This window comes from Cupressus sempervirens, chromosome 11 (assembly GCF_028749045.1).
Source record: "Cupressus sempervirens isolate cs-2001-9-10 chromosome 11, ASM2874904v1, whole genome shotgun sequence".
Lineage (NCBI taxonomy): Eukaryota > Viridiplantae > Streptophyta > Pinopsida > Cupressales > Cupressaceae > Cupressus > Cupressus sempervirens.
The window spans coordinates 625,746,669-625,764,941 of record NC_143128.1 but is presented as its reverse complement, the minus strand read 5'-3'; the positions used below and the strand labels follow the sequence as shown (position 1 = coordinate 625,764,941).

General features: G+C 34.2%; 2 protein-coding genes across 2 annotated transcripts; both read right to left on the bottom strand.

The window, feature by feature from the left end:
* Positions 1-6,289: 6,289 nt before the first annotated feature.
* On the bottom strand, positions 6,290-10,154 carry LOC149531259 (glyoxylate/hydroxypyruvate/pyruvate reductase 2KGR-like). The gene is made up of 2 exons (XM_089808515.1): positions 9,559-10,154; positions 6,290-6,886 (listed from the first exon to the last, which is right to left on the bottom strand). The coding sequence occupies exons 1-2, from the start codon at positions 9,997-9,999 to the stop codon at positions 6,365-6,367; spliced, it is 963 nt and encodes a 320-aa protein (XP_089664641.1). The 5' UTR covers positions 10,000-10,154; the 3' UTR covers positions 6,290-6,364.
* Positions 10,155-12,328: 2,174 nt separating this feature from the next.
* Positions 12,329-16,231, bottom strand: LOC149531258 (glyoxylate/hydroxypyruvate/pyruvate reductase 2KGR-like). Its single transcript, XM_089808514.1, has 2 exons — positions 15,683-16,231; positions 12,329-13,002 (listed from the first exon to the last, which is right to left on the bottom strand). Exons 1-2 carry the CDS (start codon positions 16,121-16,123, stop codon positions 12,484-12,486), a joined length of 960 nt encoding a protein of 319 aa, XP_089664640.1. The 5' UTR covers positions 16,124-16,231; the 3' UTR covers positions 12,329-12,483.
* Between the last annotated feature and the right edge of the window lie 2,042 nt (positions 16,232-18,273).

Below are 18,273 nucleotides of genomic sequence, written 5' to 3'. Positions count from 1 at the left end.
CAACCCTTGTTGCTAGGACCCATTTCTATTTTCAGTAATAGTTTCTAGGTTTTTAGCTACTCCCTAAGTTTATCTTAAGGGGGGGGTGTTAGAGTAATTAGATATTTTCTAATTAACTCTAGTTCAAGCTTAAGCTAAACTTTAGGCATGTAATAATTAATTCTTTTATTAATTATTATTATGCAACCTAGGTTAGACCTTTTTAGGGTTTCAATCTCCTTTATAAGGATGATCTCTCATTGTAAATATTCATTCACTTTTGATTATAGCAATCTCTTTTTTGCTCATCAAGAATGTATCATCTATGGATCTGACAATTTCAGCCTCCATAGCTTTTGCTTCTCTCTTTCTATGATAGGTGTTTGCATGCAGGTGAATCTTGGGAGCTGTGGGGTTGATTTTTAATCAACTTCAACAGTGTTCACTCCTTGACTTTCGTGAATATGGTACTCCCCAGTGTGGAGGTTCTATCCCTTTTTATCTTCTAAGTTAGTTTATTATTCTTGTTTTTGGAACTAAGCGACAAAGGGTCAACAATTGTACGATGAAGCAATTCATCATATGCAATGCTGAGATTTAATGCATGTCTCTTAAAGTTCCATCATATAACCTTAGTGACATATCACCTCCTATACAAAGTTTTATCGTATGAAATTGGTGAAAGGTTTCGTGCAATGTAAGGGTTTCCCATAGTGCAAAATTTTACCACCTAGCTCTTGGAGTTCTATCATACAATAACTATCTTGAAACCTAAAATCTCAAATAGTGAGTACTGCCTGACTTGCTCTAAGGATGCGGTTTGGTGTTTTGGATACCCTTTTGGGAGATATAGTTCCCCGACCCTTAACTGTTCACCTATTGGACATTTGGGATGCAAATGTAGTGTCGTCTCATCATTGTTGCACTTTAGCCTGGTAAATGAACATGTATGGCTTAACCATTTAGGAACTTGTGTTTGGGATTTAAAACGAATATCGATTATTATGCTAATAGGATTAAAGGAATTAACCTTGTTTGATTAGTTCACGTAGATGTATATGAACACGTTTGTAAGTGATAAACACTTGGGGATCTTTGGTTGGTTGGTTAGTTAAGTCTTTTGTTGTGATCTTATGATTTTTTTATGCTTGTATTGATGCTTAAATTATTATTTCAAAATATTACTATATGTTTATCCTTGTTTCCAAGGATCTCTAGGCGGGGCATTACATGTTCTACTTAAACCTATGATTGAGTCCTCAAAAAAATTTGGGATGTGATAGAAAGAAAAGAAATTAAAATGCATATAGTTTAGGATGATATACAATCATTCATGTTTAATTTAAAATTTGCAGGGATCCATTTTCTTCTTTTTTTAAAGAATATTCAACTTTGAAATTGTGTATTGTGCGGGCTATATATATGTCCATAAATTATTTGAAGAATATAACACCTTACTATAAATTGGATTCCTAGTAAACACTTTAATCATTAGTCCTTGTATCCATTTTTTTAAACTACTTATATTGATATTTGAGTCAAACTTATTGACCCATGTTTCATGATTAGTGGTTCACACAAACCCCTCTCTCATGAGAATAAATGGAACACTTAGTACTCGATGCATCTAGGTGATGCTCACAAAGATAAAGATGAAGCACTGGAACTTCCAGGGGTCACTCGTCTCAGTATTATTAACTAGAGTTTCCTCTATAGTTAATAAGATAATATTTCCAAACAAAAATAATTATTATTCATACTAAAACTTGTTTACTATAAAAATCTATTATGAATTGCTAGTTCAAATTCTTAATAATACTTGGCTTGAAATATTCTATAAAGGCTCTCCATAATATAAATGCCTTCACTAACTAACTAACTAGTATTTGATAATACTTGACATTAGACCAATAATTTCAATTATAAAAGTTATAGGTCAACGATTATTTATTGACACAGATCAATTTATGTGCAAATTGTCAATCAGCATCAAGAGTAAATTTCTTCCACAAAATTCTTTCCCCAATAAAGTTTCAAAATGCCTCTTGGTAATAATCTGAGAGGGTGTTTTAAGAAAAATGTCCAATTTAGGGCTCGAGGCACTCTCCTAAAGAATGTATGTTGTTTTTTAATCAAAGACAAAAATATTTAGGAGCAAAAATTTGAGAAGCTTGTCCAATTTCCAAATTGGGTTCTTCTTGAACATCCTGCACATGACCATCATCAAGTAGCATATTTTCATAAAAAAATACATGCATTGATTTAATTGTCTTATGAAGTTTGAGGTTGTAACACTTATAAGCTTTGCTATGTGTGGGATGGCCTAAAAAAAATCCTTCATCAAATTTAGATTGAAAGCTACCAAGATTATCATCGTCCCTTTTAATAAAGCATTTACAACCAAAGATTTTAAAATGTTTAATTGAAGCATCTCTACCATGCCAAAGTTCATAAGGTGTAAAAGAAGTTTTTTCCCTGATTAGTATCCAATTTAAAATGTAGACAATTGTATGAACTTCTTTCCACTACCTATTAGGTAGTTTTGCCTCATTAAGCATTGCATACACCATTTATTTCATAGATCTATTCTTCCTTTTGACTACCCCATTTTGTTGAGGCATTCGAGTAGCAACATATTGTCTCTTTTTTCCATATTTTTCACAATGTTCAAGAGAATCTTGTGCGGTAAACTCACGACCTTTATCAAATCTAAGACATTTCAATTTGAGATCATATTCTTGCTCTACCATTTTTTTGGAAATTTTAGAACTTTCAAAAGCTTCAAATTTATGTTTAAGAAAGGTAACCCAAACCATTCATGTAATCATCAACAAACAACATGAAATATTCACATTATTTACTGACTATGTCCTTGTTGGTCCACATAAGTCTATATGTACAAGTTTCAAAGGTTTGGTAGTAGTATGTTCTTTAGACTTAAAAGATACTTTAGTTTGTTTACCTTTTAAACATTCCTTGCAAACAATATTTAAATGCTACTGAGAATTGGTAGTCCTCTAACATTTTGGTTCTTGCTTATGCAAACCAAATTGTCAAAGTTTATGTGTCCAAGACGTTTACGTCACAACCACTTTTCTTCTACTTGACTCATAAGATAGACTTGCCCTACTTTTATCTTTATTGAAGCAAGTAAGTTATAAAGGTTTCCACTAGTCCTTAAACCAATAGCAATTGTCTTTCATGTTTTATTTGTTATTTCACAACCTTTGGAATGAAAAACAACATGGTAACCACTATCACAAATTTGACTAATACTTAAGAGATTGTGTTTTAGTCCCTCAATGTAATAAACATCATCAATAGGAGTTTCATTATTTAAATGAATAGAAAATGAACCTTTTATGTAAGCACTTGAATTATCACCAAACCTCACAAAACCACCATCAATGTCTTGTAGATTATGAAACTTTCTTTTATCTTTGGTCATACAATGCAAGCAACTATTATCAACTATCTATGTTGCAACTTTATTTATACATAAAGCTATTTGAACCAACAACTTCTTTGAGCTAGGCACAAGTTTGGGCTTCCATATTTGAGTGATACCATGACTTGACTTATATTGATAAGAAGTATGTCCATAGAAAAAACATTTTTGACATCTTACTATTATAGGAAAATCATACACTTGTCTGTCACCAAAACTAGATGTTTTAGCCATAAAAAACATACAAAAACTTATTTTATGTCCAAACCAGGGTAAACTTTAAGAAAATTGCCTTCAAAAAAAGATATAAAATATTGGTGAATCTTTCATTATTTTGAAGAAACAAAATTATTTATATTGGCGAAACTCTCAATTTTTTATTCTAAATATGATTAATATTGGCAATTATATTTGAATCATAATTTTTTTTTGTATAAAATATTGACAAATCTCAATAATAATAGGAAGTTCATTAATCACCATGGAATATTACAAATCAAAATTGAACATTTTTTTACCTTGTGGAATGTTATAAGAATCGTTACATATACTTTAAATCAATAGTGAATAATAAATATTGGTGATATATCCTTAAATTAACTAATAATTATGATAATTATTGGTCAGTTCAATTTAATTTCTCTAATAATATATTATATTTAGGTAACTCAAATCTATTCATGTAACAAATATTGTGGCGAATATTTGAGTTTAAATTTTTCAATAAAATAAATTATTGAGCGATTTTAAATATTCTAGAACTGAATTTTATAAAACTATGACGATTTAAGTTGTATCAAATCTTAAATTATTAGTCAAATTACTAACCAAAAAATTCTAAAATTAGCCAATAAATTATACCCTAGTCCAAACATATGACAATAGAAGCAATAACCACAAAACAAATTGTATTTAAAAGAAGACTAGGAATGATTTTCAACTGCAGATTATAAAACCTTCTTTGAACTTGCAGCTTTATCTGACTCTTCATGAATCATGTTCTTATTTTGTTGACTGGTTGAAGTACCAATCTGATCTTGTAACTTATGAGATTGTCATTCTTTATCTGCTATTATTGTTTTCTGAGTTTTAATAACATAGGTTGATGTAAGGCAAGAGCCTACAACACAATGGTAAATTGTGAGCCTCTCATCGGAGAGATATTGGGTTCAAATCTACTCGAGCTTAACACATAATAATAATAAATCTTACTCAATAATAAACAAATAAAAAATAATAAAGGCTTTGGCCTAGTACTTATTAAAAAAATACATAGTTCGATGTATCTATTTCAACTTGTACAACTTGATTTCGACTTTCATGAGTGGCTACAAGTTTGTTGGGCCTTTTAATTTATTGAAGAGCACCAAGAAGCTCTTCTTTGTTATCAGAATGAGAAGTTATTTTAGGTATACTAGGAGCATTTTTAATTTCAGATTCAATCTTTGCCATGAACAAAGTTTCACCACCTTCACAAGCTAAATTATATGTTTCTTCTTCATATAAGAGACACTTCTTCCTATTGAACTTTTTGTTAGGAATCCAAGATTTTCTCTTAGAAAACTTTTCAAATTTGCCATCCTCGTCATTTTGTTCAATGTAAACGTCTTGCTTTGCCACAATTAAATCATTTGAGTTTTCTTACAATTAAAGCATCAAATGCATTTGATAATTCAGACTCACTATCTTCCTTCTTTTATGCTTTGAAAGTGGTTTCTTTGGAGGTTGAAGGATTACTACCAACCATCATCTCCTAGGTTGTGACTATGCCTTGTAATTTACGTAGTGTCATGCTACAATAGTTTTCCTTCTAGAGCATATATTTTAGTTTTAAGCTTGGGTAATAAAACTTGAATTACTTTTGTTACTACATCACACTTTTCAACTGTTTCACCAAGATCTCTACGAGCATTTACAACTTCATCAATTCACAAAAAATAATTGGACTGAATTTTAATAGTAATAATTGGGATCTTTGCAATCTTTTGCTTCCAAAACACAAAACTGATGCAAGTCTAAGGTTAGAATAAAAATAGCATAGATTAAACACTTTACCCATTAATAATCAGTAAAGAAAAGAATATCTGGGCAACAATAGTACCTGAATAATCTGCAAGAAAAATCAACCAAAAAAGCCCACCATATGATGTATTGTTCACTGAAAGCAAACATAGCTGAAACCCACAAAATACCTTGTACAAGCTCTTCCTGAATCTGCTAACAAAAGTCATCATGGTGGCTGCTTAATTTTTTTAGAGTTCAATGAAACAACAAACTAATTCATTTTCCATTGTTTTGCACAATCACATATTGTCCCAAACATAACTGTAATATCCATTGAAATCCACAGCATAATGAAGGCTACGTGGTGAAATATCATCCATATAACATGATTACCGAAATTGTACAATATTTTATCACTTCACCAATTTCCAATTTACCATTACTTATTAACATGTCGCAACATTGCACAAATGCCTTAAGTGTCAACACAACAAGGAATATGCAACAAAGTTGAAAAGTCACTAAACAACACTGTCACCTACTCAATGACATGTCAGAAGGACAAACTGAGAGTCAACAATTCTGTTTAAAGGAGAGAAGCATGATATGGTGCTATCCTAGTGGCAGAGATGACAGTGAGAATATGCAGATAATCTAATGTAAGACATGAAATCAAGGTAAAATGAGTCAGTTGAACTCAGTAGATTAAAATGATCGAGTGAGTGCAAACTGATTTGAGAACTATCAAGCATATGTATTTTGTCTACCAACTATATGATCTCCTTCAGCGTAGAGGCCAACAACAATTTCTTTTCTATTATATATACTAGTCGACACATAAATGTCCATCAAATCATATGCCATGGGTAATGAATCAGCATTTCATAAATTATTTTTTATAAGTGATAGATTGAACAGTGATTCAGAAAATTTTCATAGGGGTACAGGGGTGAGCAAAGGTTTTGTCAAGAAGTGGGCCTCCAGATTCCCAATAATAAGATCTGCCATTCCCTTCCTTGTTTCCCAGGTTGCACTTCCTACATGCGGTACCAAAACCACATTTTCTAAGCTATATAGTTCTTGTGGAACATGAGGTTCATTCTCAAAAACATCTAGACCAGCACCTTGAATCCGACCTTCCATTAGAGCCTTCACCAATTCTTTCTCATCTACAAGGGCGCCCCGACCTATATTCACAAGTGTGCCTTTTGTTCCCAATGCATCAAGAACAAACTTGTTGATGATGTGATGAGTATCGTTTGTTAAAGAGCATGCCAAAACAAGAATGTCACTGCTAGCTGCAAGGTCTATAACATTTGAATGGTACATGAAAGGTACATCAGTTTTTTTTGACCTGGAGTAGTAGGCAATGCTGCAGCCAAAAGCTTCTGCTCTCTTAGCTATAGCTGAACCAATACGTCCGAGTCCAACTATTCCAACACGCTTTCCACTTAGCTGCATAAACAATAACAGGAAGTAAGTATTTCAACAGGAAATATGTATTTCAACATTGATTTAAAATAAGCAAGGTGACTTAGACTCCAAATGAAAGCAAAGTTAGTAAGTGAACTGATCCTAGAAATTAATGTTTGCTTTTACATCCATTTCAGAAACGACAGGGTTTACACCATTTCAGCCTATTTTGTCCATCAAAAGCATTATTATAATGCATCATGATACAAAATTAGTGTGTTAAATGCAAAATTCAAAGAACATAACACAAACACAGTCCCTTGGAGAATGTTCCTAATTAATTTGTTCATATCAAGGAACACCAGACTGCAAACACAGTTGCTTGAAACATGTTTGTATTATGTACATTCATGTTTGTAATTAATACATTCATATTAACTTAAATTTTCTCCTTTACACATACTCGTCTTGTTAGGGGAGTTATTCGACTGCACCTTTTGCACGGCATAAACCTGACAGTCGGCTTTCTTCATGATAGGAGATTTGGGCTCCCTTGCAAGAAATACTAGCCTCCTCTGTCTTCCTTATTACGTTAAAGAAAAGCGAACTTAAACAACATAAGTGATGATAATCTAATCTTTAGCTGTGAACAAGCCAACACATTGTCAACTTGCATTAAACCTTACATAAGCTTCTCCAAGCTATATATACAATCATAATAGGAGATTAAGTTATATGATATATATACATGGCTTGGTTCTAAGCAAGGTAAATGCAACATGAGCAGTTCTCCATAGATGACAACTCAGGAGCATCATTAGGCATCCGCCAACATTGCTAGTGTATATAATAAGAGCTTTCTATAAAATTGTTGAATTTCAACTTTTGATGGATTGGATAAATCAAGAATCGTTCATTCGTTACTAGAGTTTTCTATCATCTGAGTTAGAAATCTTTATTGGACCGGCACATTTTTGGTCCAGGCATGACTTACCAACACTTCCCTTAAGCAATGTCTGGTGCTTTGTCTGGCCTAACTCTGATACATTTTCGAGCTTTCATGTACCAACTAAAACACAAATCTAGGAGCTTTCATTTGCTGCTAATCCTTACAAGATCAACAACATCTTTGATCCATATATGACTTATTACCAGCGCAGATAAAAAAGTACAAACATAATATCAATCATCTCGTTACCGAGATGTCTCATGCTTGTGTTATCTTCCAATGCATAGGCAGGTCAAACATTCTGGTAATTTCTTTCGAATCATATGTCTGGTGATATTAGGTAATTGGTCAATTCTAACAGCTAAAGGATGATAGCACAAACATTGTAAAAATAGCCAATGCTAAATACAATGAAGAACTAGGGACGCACTATACACAGAAAGTAGGCAATAATCATAAATAGATTATTCCATTTTTTTAATAAGCAAAAGTAATTTATAGCAAGCTTGGGCAGAACCCCAAGACTCACAGTACTCATGGTTTTATGAAAGCATGAAAACCTTACTCGGAAATGAATCAACAAACCTGGAGAGAAATAGTATTGTGAAAATGAGAACTTAAAAGAAAATATAATATAACTCGCACACAAAAAGAACAGCAACGTTTTTGTTGAATATTGAATTAACTTGCAAGTAAATCCTGCTGGTTTGAATAACTCGACATATATTGCCTGCTTGACTTTTGGGTTTCACTGACTGTTTTTGTTACCTATGGCTTTCTGTATTCAAATCCTCTGTTTCTCTCCTTGGTGGGTCCTCGTTCTTGGACTTCAAATCTTTTTGGGATTATTTATTCCTTCTCTAGAGATACTTATCAAGCGTACCTTCCTCAAGGAAAATAGAAGTGCCTTACAAAGTGATCTGAGAAGTCTAATAAGTGCAGTACACAAGTTCAATAAACAATGTCATCATGGACTGTGTAAGAATGGTTGACGTTAGTTCTCCAAGCTAAGAACATTTTGTTATTTCAAAAATTCCGTTTTGATGCATTTTGAAGCAACATGACACTGCAAAAGTTATCAATTGCTTGATAATTTTCCTTTGGAGTTTCCCACTTATACGCTTTGTGATATTTATTTGGTCATATACTTGCAAATCCTCCTCTTCCGTCGCAAGAGTAAGCTGGAACACGCCTTTATAATGCATTTACCTAGAAGCTAATAGAAGCTTCTGGAATTCATAGAAGCTCTTTCGAAAAATAAACATAACAATTTCCAAAACTATTTATTCTTTTTTACGAGTAGTAAAATTAGTATCTGCTGACAATGAACATGTCCAATCGAACCTTCTGGGGGAACGAAAATATATAGGAAGAATCCTTCAGTGGTGGCAGAGTTGTTTAAGATTTACCCTAGACTGAGGTGTTACTGTATTTCACCGTTCAAATCTCATCAGGATTCGTTTTAGTTCTATATTTTTATTGATGTAGAGATGACTATACAGAGGGCTCTGCAATGCAAGGTATTCAATATCTGTCATTACAGTCATGCGTAGGCTAAAATGCCCAAATAAAGGCATTTTGTACCTGCTGATTTTAGAATAAGTTTATCTATTGTCTTTTTGGCCCTAAAATCTACAGGGTTAGTGTTTACAGTTGGGTGCGATATAATAATACACGGGCTTTGCTAAGGCATAACAATTTGCCGATGTGATAAGTATAGATTTACACAGAACATATAACTGAGATCAGATCTGTAAAACTTTACCTTGGAAGTTAACTTGTAGTCCCCCCTACTCTGCCAGAGGCCCTGGCGAACATAGCGATCAGAAGCAGAAATGTGGCGAAGGGTATCGAGCATAAGAGCGATGGCCAAATCTGCGACTTCATCAGTCAAGACATCGGGAGTGTAGACGACTGTAATATTGCGTTGCCTGCACTTGGTCAAATCCACCCTATCCAATCCGACGCTGCTGGTGGCCACAATCTCCAAACAAGGAAGATCATCGATCATTTCTGCGTTAATCCCGTCCTTTCTGCCGCATACCACGCCTTTTATAGATTGAGAGTGTTCTTTCAGAAATGATTCTCGATCAGGAGCTTCAAACAGCTTAAATGTCGTGAATTTGCGGTCCAGGGATTCGATCAAGTAGGGCATCGAATGATATGTGATTAGAACCCCTGCCTGCTTCAATTTTTGCTCGCCCATTTCCCCTTCCCCTTAAAGGCCGCTAATTGGGTACATTGGAGGAGCAGGGCTTCCATGAAGCAACCAAAACGGAACAGAACAAAACAAAATTTAAAAAATAAAAAATAAAAATAATCAGAAAATTCGAACGGTGAATTTGCAGGTGGAGTTAAAAACTGTTCCATCAGGTTAGGGTTGCCTTTTTTTCCGAAGGGAGAGGAACCGGCGCCCTGATTTCGTGGGTCTATGTGACAGGCCAAATGGGCCTAAAAGATATTGTATAACAATTATTTTAAAAAACAATATTGGGTAGTGGCTAGATAGCGAATTAAAATTAAAAATATTTAGTTCCTTGTTTAGGTATTGCAAGGTATTGCCACACGCAGACACAAAGAGAGAGATGGGAGACCTAGACATGGAGAGAGAACTAGGAGAGGTAGAGGATAGAGAGGTGCACAATGAGAAATAAAGAGGGTAGACAGGGAGAAACCTAGAGAGTTTGGAGGGGTTGGGAAAGAGTTGTAGTGATTTAGAGAATGAGAAAGAAAATAAGAGAGAGATATAGAAGAAGAGAGTGTGTGTCGATCACATGTAGACAATAACACGCACACATCATAACAAATTCGAAATGTGTCTATGCAATTTCATAAAACAATAATATTATGAAAATTCGTTTAAATAACTCAAGCACATTATAATGTGTGCATGTTATGATCTATGTTGGGGAATTCTGGGGAATTCTAAGACTTTCAATTGGATTTTCCTTGGGCATCTAGCCCAAATGTATGGATGCCCATTTCATGTCCAAAGATGTGCTTTTTGAAAAAATACAAAACATCACATGTTTTTTCATATTGTTCATTAGATTTCCACATGTTCTAATGAAACAAAATAACAATACTAGAATTTGATTAAACTTTCTTTTAGTCATCCAACCATGTAAAAAAAAAATCATGTTTTTGAGTGTGTTAAGGTTTTTGTCTTTAATTTCTTTTGTTGGTGTGTGGGCAAATTCTCTAAAAAAAAAAATATTTTAAAAAATAAGACTCCTTTGATTACTATTCATAAATTAGTCATATTTCATTAAAAATTTAGATTATAAATTGACAAATAACTACATCATGTTATTTAATTTCTCACCAAAATGATAGTTGCAATGCTAAATAAAAGTTAACATTTGAGAAGGAACACACTAGATGTTGTGTTATGTTTTTTCAATAGATACATGACACCTATGTGTGCTCCCTCTTTTTGATCTCCTCAACTTCCACCACTTTTGAAAAAATAAATAGTTTAAAAAGTATATTCAAAGAAATACATCTCTTTTCTTTATTGCATTTTTGAAATTTGAGTGTAATATCTTCATTTTCTCATCTAAGATCAAACTTTGCTAATTTCAAAATTAAAAAAGACACCTTAAGATTTCCTTTTGGTGCCCCAACTTAGTGCACTTATTAAGAGGATGGCATTGAACTACAATTAGAGTTTTGCAGAAGTAAAAGAGAGGTGAACATACACAATTAATTTCATCAACTAATATGAATGATTCGCAAATGAAGGAGGTCTAATGAAGGAAACAATACATTGTTCAAAGTTTATATTTTAGCTCCATGTTAAGAAGGATGGTATTATATGTAATCGTTGTCTTGCCTACTAAAACAAGGTAGTTTTGAATAATAGACTAGTATACTCATTAATATACCCTCTACCACTATTTAATTGAAACCTATGAACTTGGACATGTATATGAACTTGGAATATCTATTTTTAAGAATAATAATACTTAAAACACATTTACATATAATAGAGCAAATTTAATTGTACTTGAAATGTCTACTTAGATGTTAAAAACACATTTCTAAATCCATCAAAAGGACACCTCCAAATTGATTCAATAGTAGTATTCTAGAAATATTTATATTATAAAAACCCCTAAAGTTATGTTGCAAGCAATAAGTTGATCAATTGAGAACCTATTTTAAGGATTTTAGTTAATCTATAAGTGCTCTTTCATGCATGCTAATGGTTAAGATTGTGCCCTGTCGTCTCCATTTTCCAATCAAAACTGACAACGTCAATTTACTGTTCGAGGCAAGTTAAGGTTCTTAGAAGTGAAGGGGAGAGGAGGGGCAAGAAAATTGGATTTTGACTCGAGAGACACGAGAGCGTGAAATTCTGTTCAAAGGAGAGAAGTACGATATGTTGCTTACCTAGTAACAAATTATGACAGTGAGGATATGCAGATAACCTGATGTAAGACATGAATTCAAGATAAGACGAGTCTTCAAATAATTTAAAAAAATTGGAAGTTGAATTTTAAAATGCTAGAGTGAGTGCACAACGGTGGGTATACTATCAAAGCAGCCAATTGCATCACTTTTCTATTATATAGACCAGTCGACACATAAATGAGCACCAAATCATGTGCCATGGACAATGAATCATAACATCATAAATTGGTTTTCATTAGTTATAGATTACGAGAGCAGTGATTCAGAAAATATTCTAGGGTACAGGGGTGAGCAAAGGCTTTTTCGAGAAGTGTGCTTCCAGATTCCCAACAATAAGATCTGCCATTCCCTTCCTCGTTTCCCAGGTTGCAGTTCCTATATGCGGCACCAAAACGACATTTTCTAAGCTATATAGTTCTTGTGGAACATGAGGTTCATTCTCAAAAACATCTAGACCAGCACCTTGAATCCGACCTTCCATTAGAGCCTTCACCAATTCCTTCTCATCGACAAGGGCTCCCCGGCCTATATTCACAAGTGTGCCTTTTGTCCCCAATGCATCAAGAACAGAATTGTTGATGATGTGATGAGTATCTTTTGTTAAAGAGCATGCCAAAACAAGAATGTCACTGCTAGCTGCAAGGTCTGTAACATTTGAATGGTACATGAAAGTTACATCAGCTTTTTTAGACCTAGAGAAGTAGGCAATGCTGCAGCCAAAAGCTACTGCTCTCTTAGCTATAGCTGAACCAATACGTCCAAGTCCAACTAATCCAACACGCTTTCCACTTAGCTGCAAAAACAATAACAGGGAGTAAGTATTTCAACATTGATTTAAAATTAGCAAGATGACTTAGAATACAAATGAGAGCAAAATTAACAAGTTAACGGATCCTACAAAATTATGTGTGCTTTTACATCCATTTGAGAAACGATTGGGTTTACACCATCTCAGCCTATTTTATCTATCAAAACCATTGTTCCAATGCATCATTATACAAAATTAGTGTGTTAAATGCAAAATTCAAAGAACATAACACAAACACAGTCCCTTGGAAAATGTTTCTAATTAAATTGTTCTTATCAAAGAACACAAGACCACAAGCACAGTTGCTTAGAACACGTACATTCATGTTTGTAATTAATTCATTCATATTAACTTAAACTTTCTTCCTTCAAATACTACGTTTGTTTGGGCAGTTATTCGACTGCACCTGTTGCATGGCACAATCCTGATGGCTGGTTTTATTCGTGATGGGAAATTTGACCTCCCTTGCAAGAAATATCATCCCCGTCTATTCCTCATTACATCAAAGAAAAATCAACGTAAACAACATAACTGATAATCTAATCTTTAGCTGTAAACAAACCAACACGTTAACTTCCATTAAACCTCACACAAGCTTCTCCAAGCTAAAAATACAATCATAATAGGAGTTTAAGTTATATAATATATATACATGGCTTATTTCTAAAGGTCGATGAAATATTGGCAGTTCCACATAGATGGCAACTTAAGAGCACCATTAAGCATCCATCAACATTGTTAGTGTATTCAATTTGAGCTCCATAGTTATTTTTGGGCTATAAAATTGTTGAGTTTTCATGGATTCATTACGATATAAATCAAGAATCCTTCATTTGTTACTGGTCTATATTGGATAAGCACATCTTTCGTCCAGGCATGACTTATCAACACTTCCCTTAAGCAACATCTGGTGTTTTGTCTGGCTAACTCTGGTACATTCTGGAACTTTACTTTTATGTATCAATTAGAGACAAATCTAAGACCTTCCATTTACTGCTAATCTTTATAGACCAAACCATCTTTGATAGTATATGCCTAATCAACAGAAGTAAAGAAGTACAAAACAGAAAATCAATCATTTTGTTTCCTAGATGTCTCACCCTTGTGCTATCTTCCAATGCATACGGAGGTGAAACATTCAGGTAGTTTCATTCGAACAATATTACTGGTGATATTAGGTAAGTGATCAATTCTAACAGCTAAAGGATAGCACTGCCATTATAAAATAGCCAATGCTAAATAACAATGAAGAATTAAGGACACCCTCTACTCATAAAGTAGGTAATAATCATAAACAGATTATTCCATCTTTAAAAAAAAAGCATAAGTAGTTAATATCAAGCTTGGGCAGAACCTCAAGACTCAGAGTACTCGTGGTTTTATGAAAGCATGAACGTTACTCAGAAATGAATCAACAGGCCTGGACTGAAATAGTATATGAAAATCATACTTCGGTAAGAAATTGACAACTTAATAGAGAATATAATATAACTCGCACCGCACAAAACAGAACAATGTTTTTGCTGAATATTGAATACTTGCAAGTAAATCCCGTGTGATTGAATAACTCGACTTGTATTACCTGCTTGCCTTTTGGGTTCCACTGACTGTTTTTGTTACCTATGGCGTTAATATAATGTCTTTCATTCGCTACCTTAAATTCATATATATATTCAAAACAAGAGATTCTCTCCAAGGTTTAAAGGCCTTAGGTTTCCTCTGTGCTTATCCATATCTTGCCTATTCATAGTGTAATCTGTTTTCTCCTTAGTAGGTTCTCGTTCTTGGACTTTTAATCCTTTTGGGATAATTTGTTCTTTTTCGAGAGTACTTATCAAGTATACCTTCCTAAAGAAAAATATAATTGCCTCACAAAGTGATCTGAGAAGTCTAAAAAGTACGGTCCACGGGTCCAATTTAACAATACAACCATGGACTGTACAAGAATGATTGGCATTCAAGCTAAGAACATTTTGTTATTTCAAGACCTCCCTCTGGATGCATTTTGAAGCCACATTGACAATGCAAAAGCTGTCAATTGCTTTACCCTATGTGATATTTAGTTGGTCACATCCTTAATATTTCAACTCTTCCTTCTCAACATTAGCTGGAACAGATCTCTATAATGCATTTACCAAGAAGCTCATAAAAGCTTCTGAAACTCATAGAAGCTCTTTGAAAAAAAAAACCTAACAATTTCCAAAACTATATATTCTCTTTCACGAGTAGTAAAGTCAGGTATCTGTTGACAATGGACAATCGAAGCTTCTGGAGGAGAGAAAATATATAGGAAGAATCCTTCATTGGTGGCAGAGTTCTTTTAGATTTACCCTAGACCGAGGGATAACTCTATTTCACAGTTCGAATCCCATCGGCAATCGTTTTTCTTCTATGATTTTGTTTACAGAGAGTTGACTATAGAACGGGCTCTGCAATGCAAGGTGGGTAATATCCGTCATTATATTCATGTGTAGGTAAAAATGCCCAAATATGGACATTTTGTATCTGCTGATCTTAGGGCGAGTTTATCTATTGTCTTTTTCGCCCTAAAATTTGAGTGCAATATAATAATATATGGACTTTTCTAACCATGACAAATTTGCCGATATGATAACTATAAATTTACACAAAACATATCACTGAGATCATATCTCTAAAACTTTACCTTGTGAGTTAACTTGTAGTCTCCCTTACTCTGCCAGAGGCCCTGCCGGACATAGCGATCAGAAGCAGAAACGTGGCGAAGTGTATCAAGCATAAGAGCGATGGCCAAATCCGCGACTTCATCAGTCAACACATCGGGAGTGTTAACGACTGCAATGTTGCGGTGCTTGCACTTGGCCAAATCCACCCTATCCAATCCGACGCTGGTAGTGCCCACAATCTCCAAACAAGGAAGAGCATCGATCATTTCTGCATTAATCCCGTCCTTCATGCCGCATACCACGCCTCTGATAGATTGAGAGTGCTCTCTCAAAAACTCTTCTCGATCAGGAGCCTCAAACAACTTAAATGTTGTGAATTTGCGGTCCAAGGATTCGATCAAGTAGGGCATTGAATGATATGTGATTAAAACCCCTGCCTGCTCCAATTTTTGCTCACCCATTTTTCTGCCCCTCTAAGGCTGCGAATTGGGTCCTTTGGGAGGAGCATCGTTTCCACGAAAAACCAAAACATAACTTATTTTGAAAAAAAAAATTAGGAAGATTCGAAACGGTGAATGTGCAGGTGGAGTTAAAAATTGTTCCATTAGGGTAGGCTGGCCTTTTTTATTTCTTTTTCTTTAGGGTCTGTTTGGTGAGCGGAATACGTATTCTGCAATAGAATGTATTCCTGTTTTCCGTTTGGTTCAGCGAATATTTGATGGGAATTCGCAGACCCAAAAATTTATGTTTTCTAAAATTTAAAAAAATGGAATAGGAATACGTATTCCAATACCACCTATTTTGGTGGAATTGCAAAACCCCATTTTTGGACCAAAAATGGAATACGTATTCCATTTTTGCTTCGTATTCCAATCCCGTTTTGGTGCATCCAAACAAAAAATTCACAATTTTTGGAATACGTATTCCTATTCCGCTCACCAAACGGGCCCTTAGAGCAGAGGAGCGAGAACCTGGGACCTGACTTCATGGGAAGCATCTATCCAGGAGACTGGATGGACATTTTATTATTATTTAATATTAAATTAAAATTACAATATAACAGTTTTATAATTTCTAAACTTTTAATAAATTCTATTATACAGTTATTTTGTCGATTGGATAGTCAATTGGTGTCAATTGTTTCCTTCGTGTTGGTGCTTGACCGAAACCTCTCATCCCCACCCCCTCAACTTGCGTGACTCATGGCCATGTGACATTCCATCACATGACCACTCGATCAATGGCACTATCTATGCAGCAATGAAAATGCACTTTGAAGTGACAATTTGTTTGCATTTTTATATTAATTTCAAAACTACAATACACTTGTTTCATGATATTTAATTACGCAAAGGTCTTTCCTTATATGAGATGGAGAATCTCGAATTGGAGATCAATGACTACTCCAATACAGACATGGATGATCATGTAATTCATCACAGTTGTTCTTCAGAACAAGTTGTACCACATATATGAGACGTCTTGAGTTATGACTTGGGCATTTGAAAGCAATTGCAAGTCGACAGTTGTTTGTTGAAAGCTAGAGGAATTCAATGTCTTCCATGATTGAAGTCATGTGTTTCCGTTCACAAACAAATATAGGTAAAAAAAGGTGTGTTCCATTCTTTCAAATTATAATCAATTTGCACACTCTTTTCACATTAGACTCAAATGGTATCAATATCAAGTTCCTTGTCTTATTTGATTGCTTGTAGAGGTTGATTGGAATGAAAAAGAAGTTTGTTGTAAAATAAGCCCTTTGAGGGAAGAAAATCTTGAGCTTTTGCATGTTCAATGGGTGGATTAGAAGATTTAATCAATAAATTTTAGGGCTGTTGAATTTGAGGTGACAAAATAAAAAAATGGAAGGAGATTGTAGAATATTTCATCTAGGCGGCAAGTTCTTGCAATTAAGTAGTGGAATATGAATTGTTCTCTGATGGTAGTGATAAGGGTAGCAGTGTATAAGAACCATGTCCTACTCAGCAATTGCCACATCATACAATTGCTAGAAATGCGAAAAATATAAGAGCAAAACCCTAGTTTGAAAAGTTAAAAAAAAAAACATTTCCATTAACCATAATCAAGATTAACAATTTAGTTATCATAACAACATGTAACTACATTGCATTATCTAAGATGTTGACCTACGTGTCATTCATCTATCAAAATGCGTGATAAATAACTACATCAAGATCATTATAGATATACACTGTCCATTGTACATAATTACATCACAATGATCGTCATCGGATGATCATTTACATTACATCAATGGTAGAGTTATCATAGTGCCTCAAACATGTGTCCATCTGTGTGATCGAGTCTCCAAAACCATTGAATGTCATTCATCTGCTATTTGAGACGAGAGTTGTAATGTCCCCACTCCTTGGGACAACTTTACCTATAGAATTTATTAGCAACATTGTCTATTAAATTGAATTCTAATGATTGACAATCAAGAAATTCCATTATTTCTACACACCCTTAAAGATCATTTTAATCAAGTTTCCTAACCCTCTAGGAGGATCCCCTGTGTCCAAAGGAACAGTCCTTGATTAGTCAGCCTTCCTTCCTGAAACTACCTTTCAAGTCAAGCTTCATAATCCTC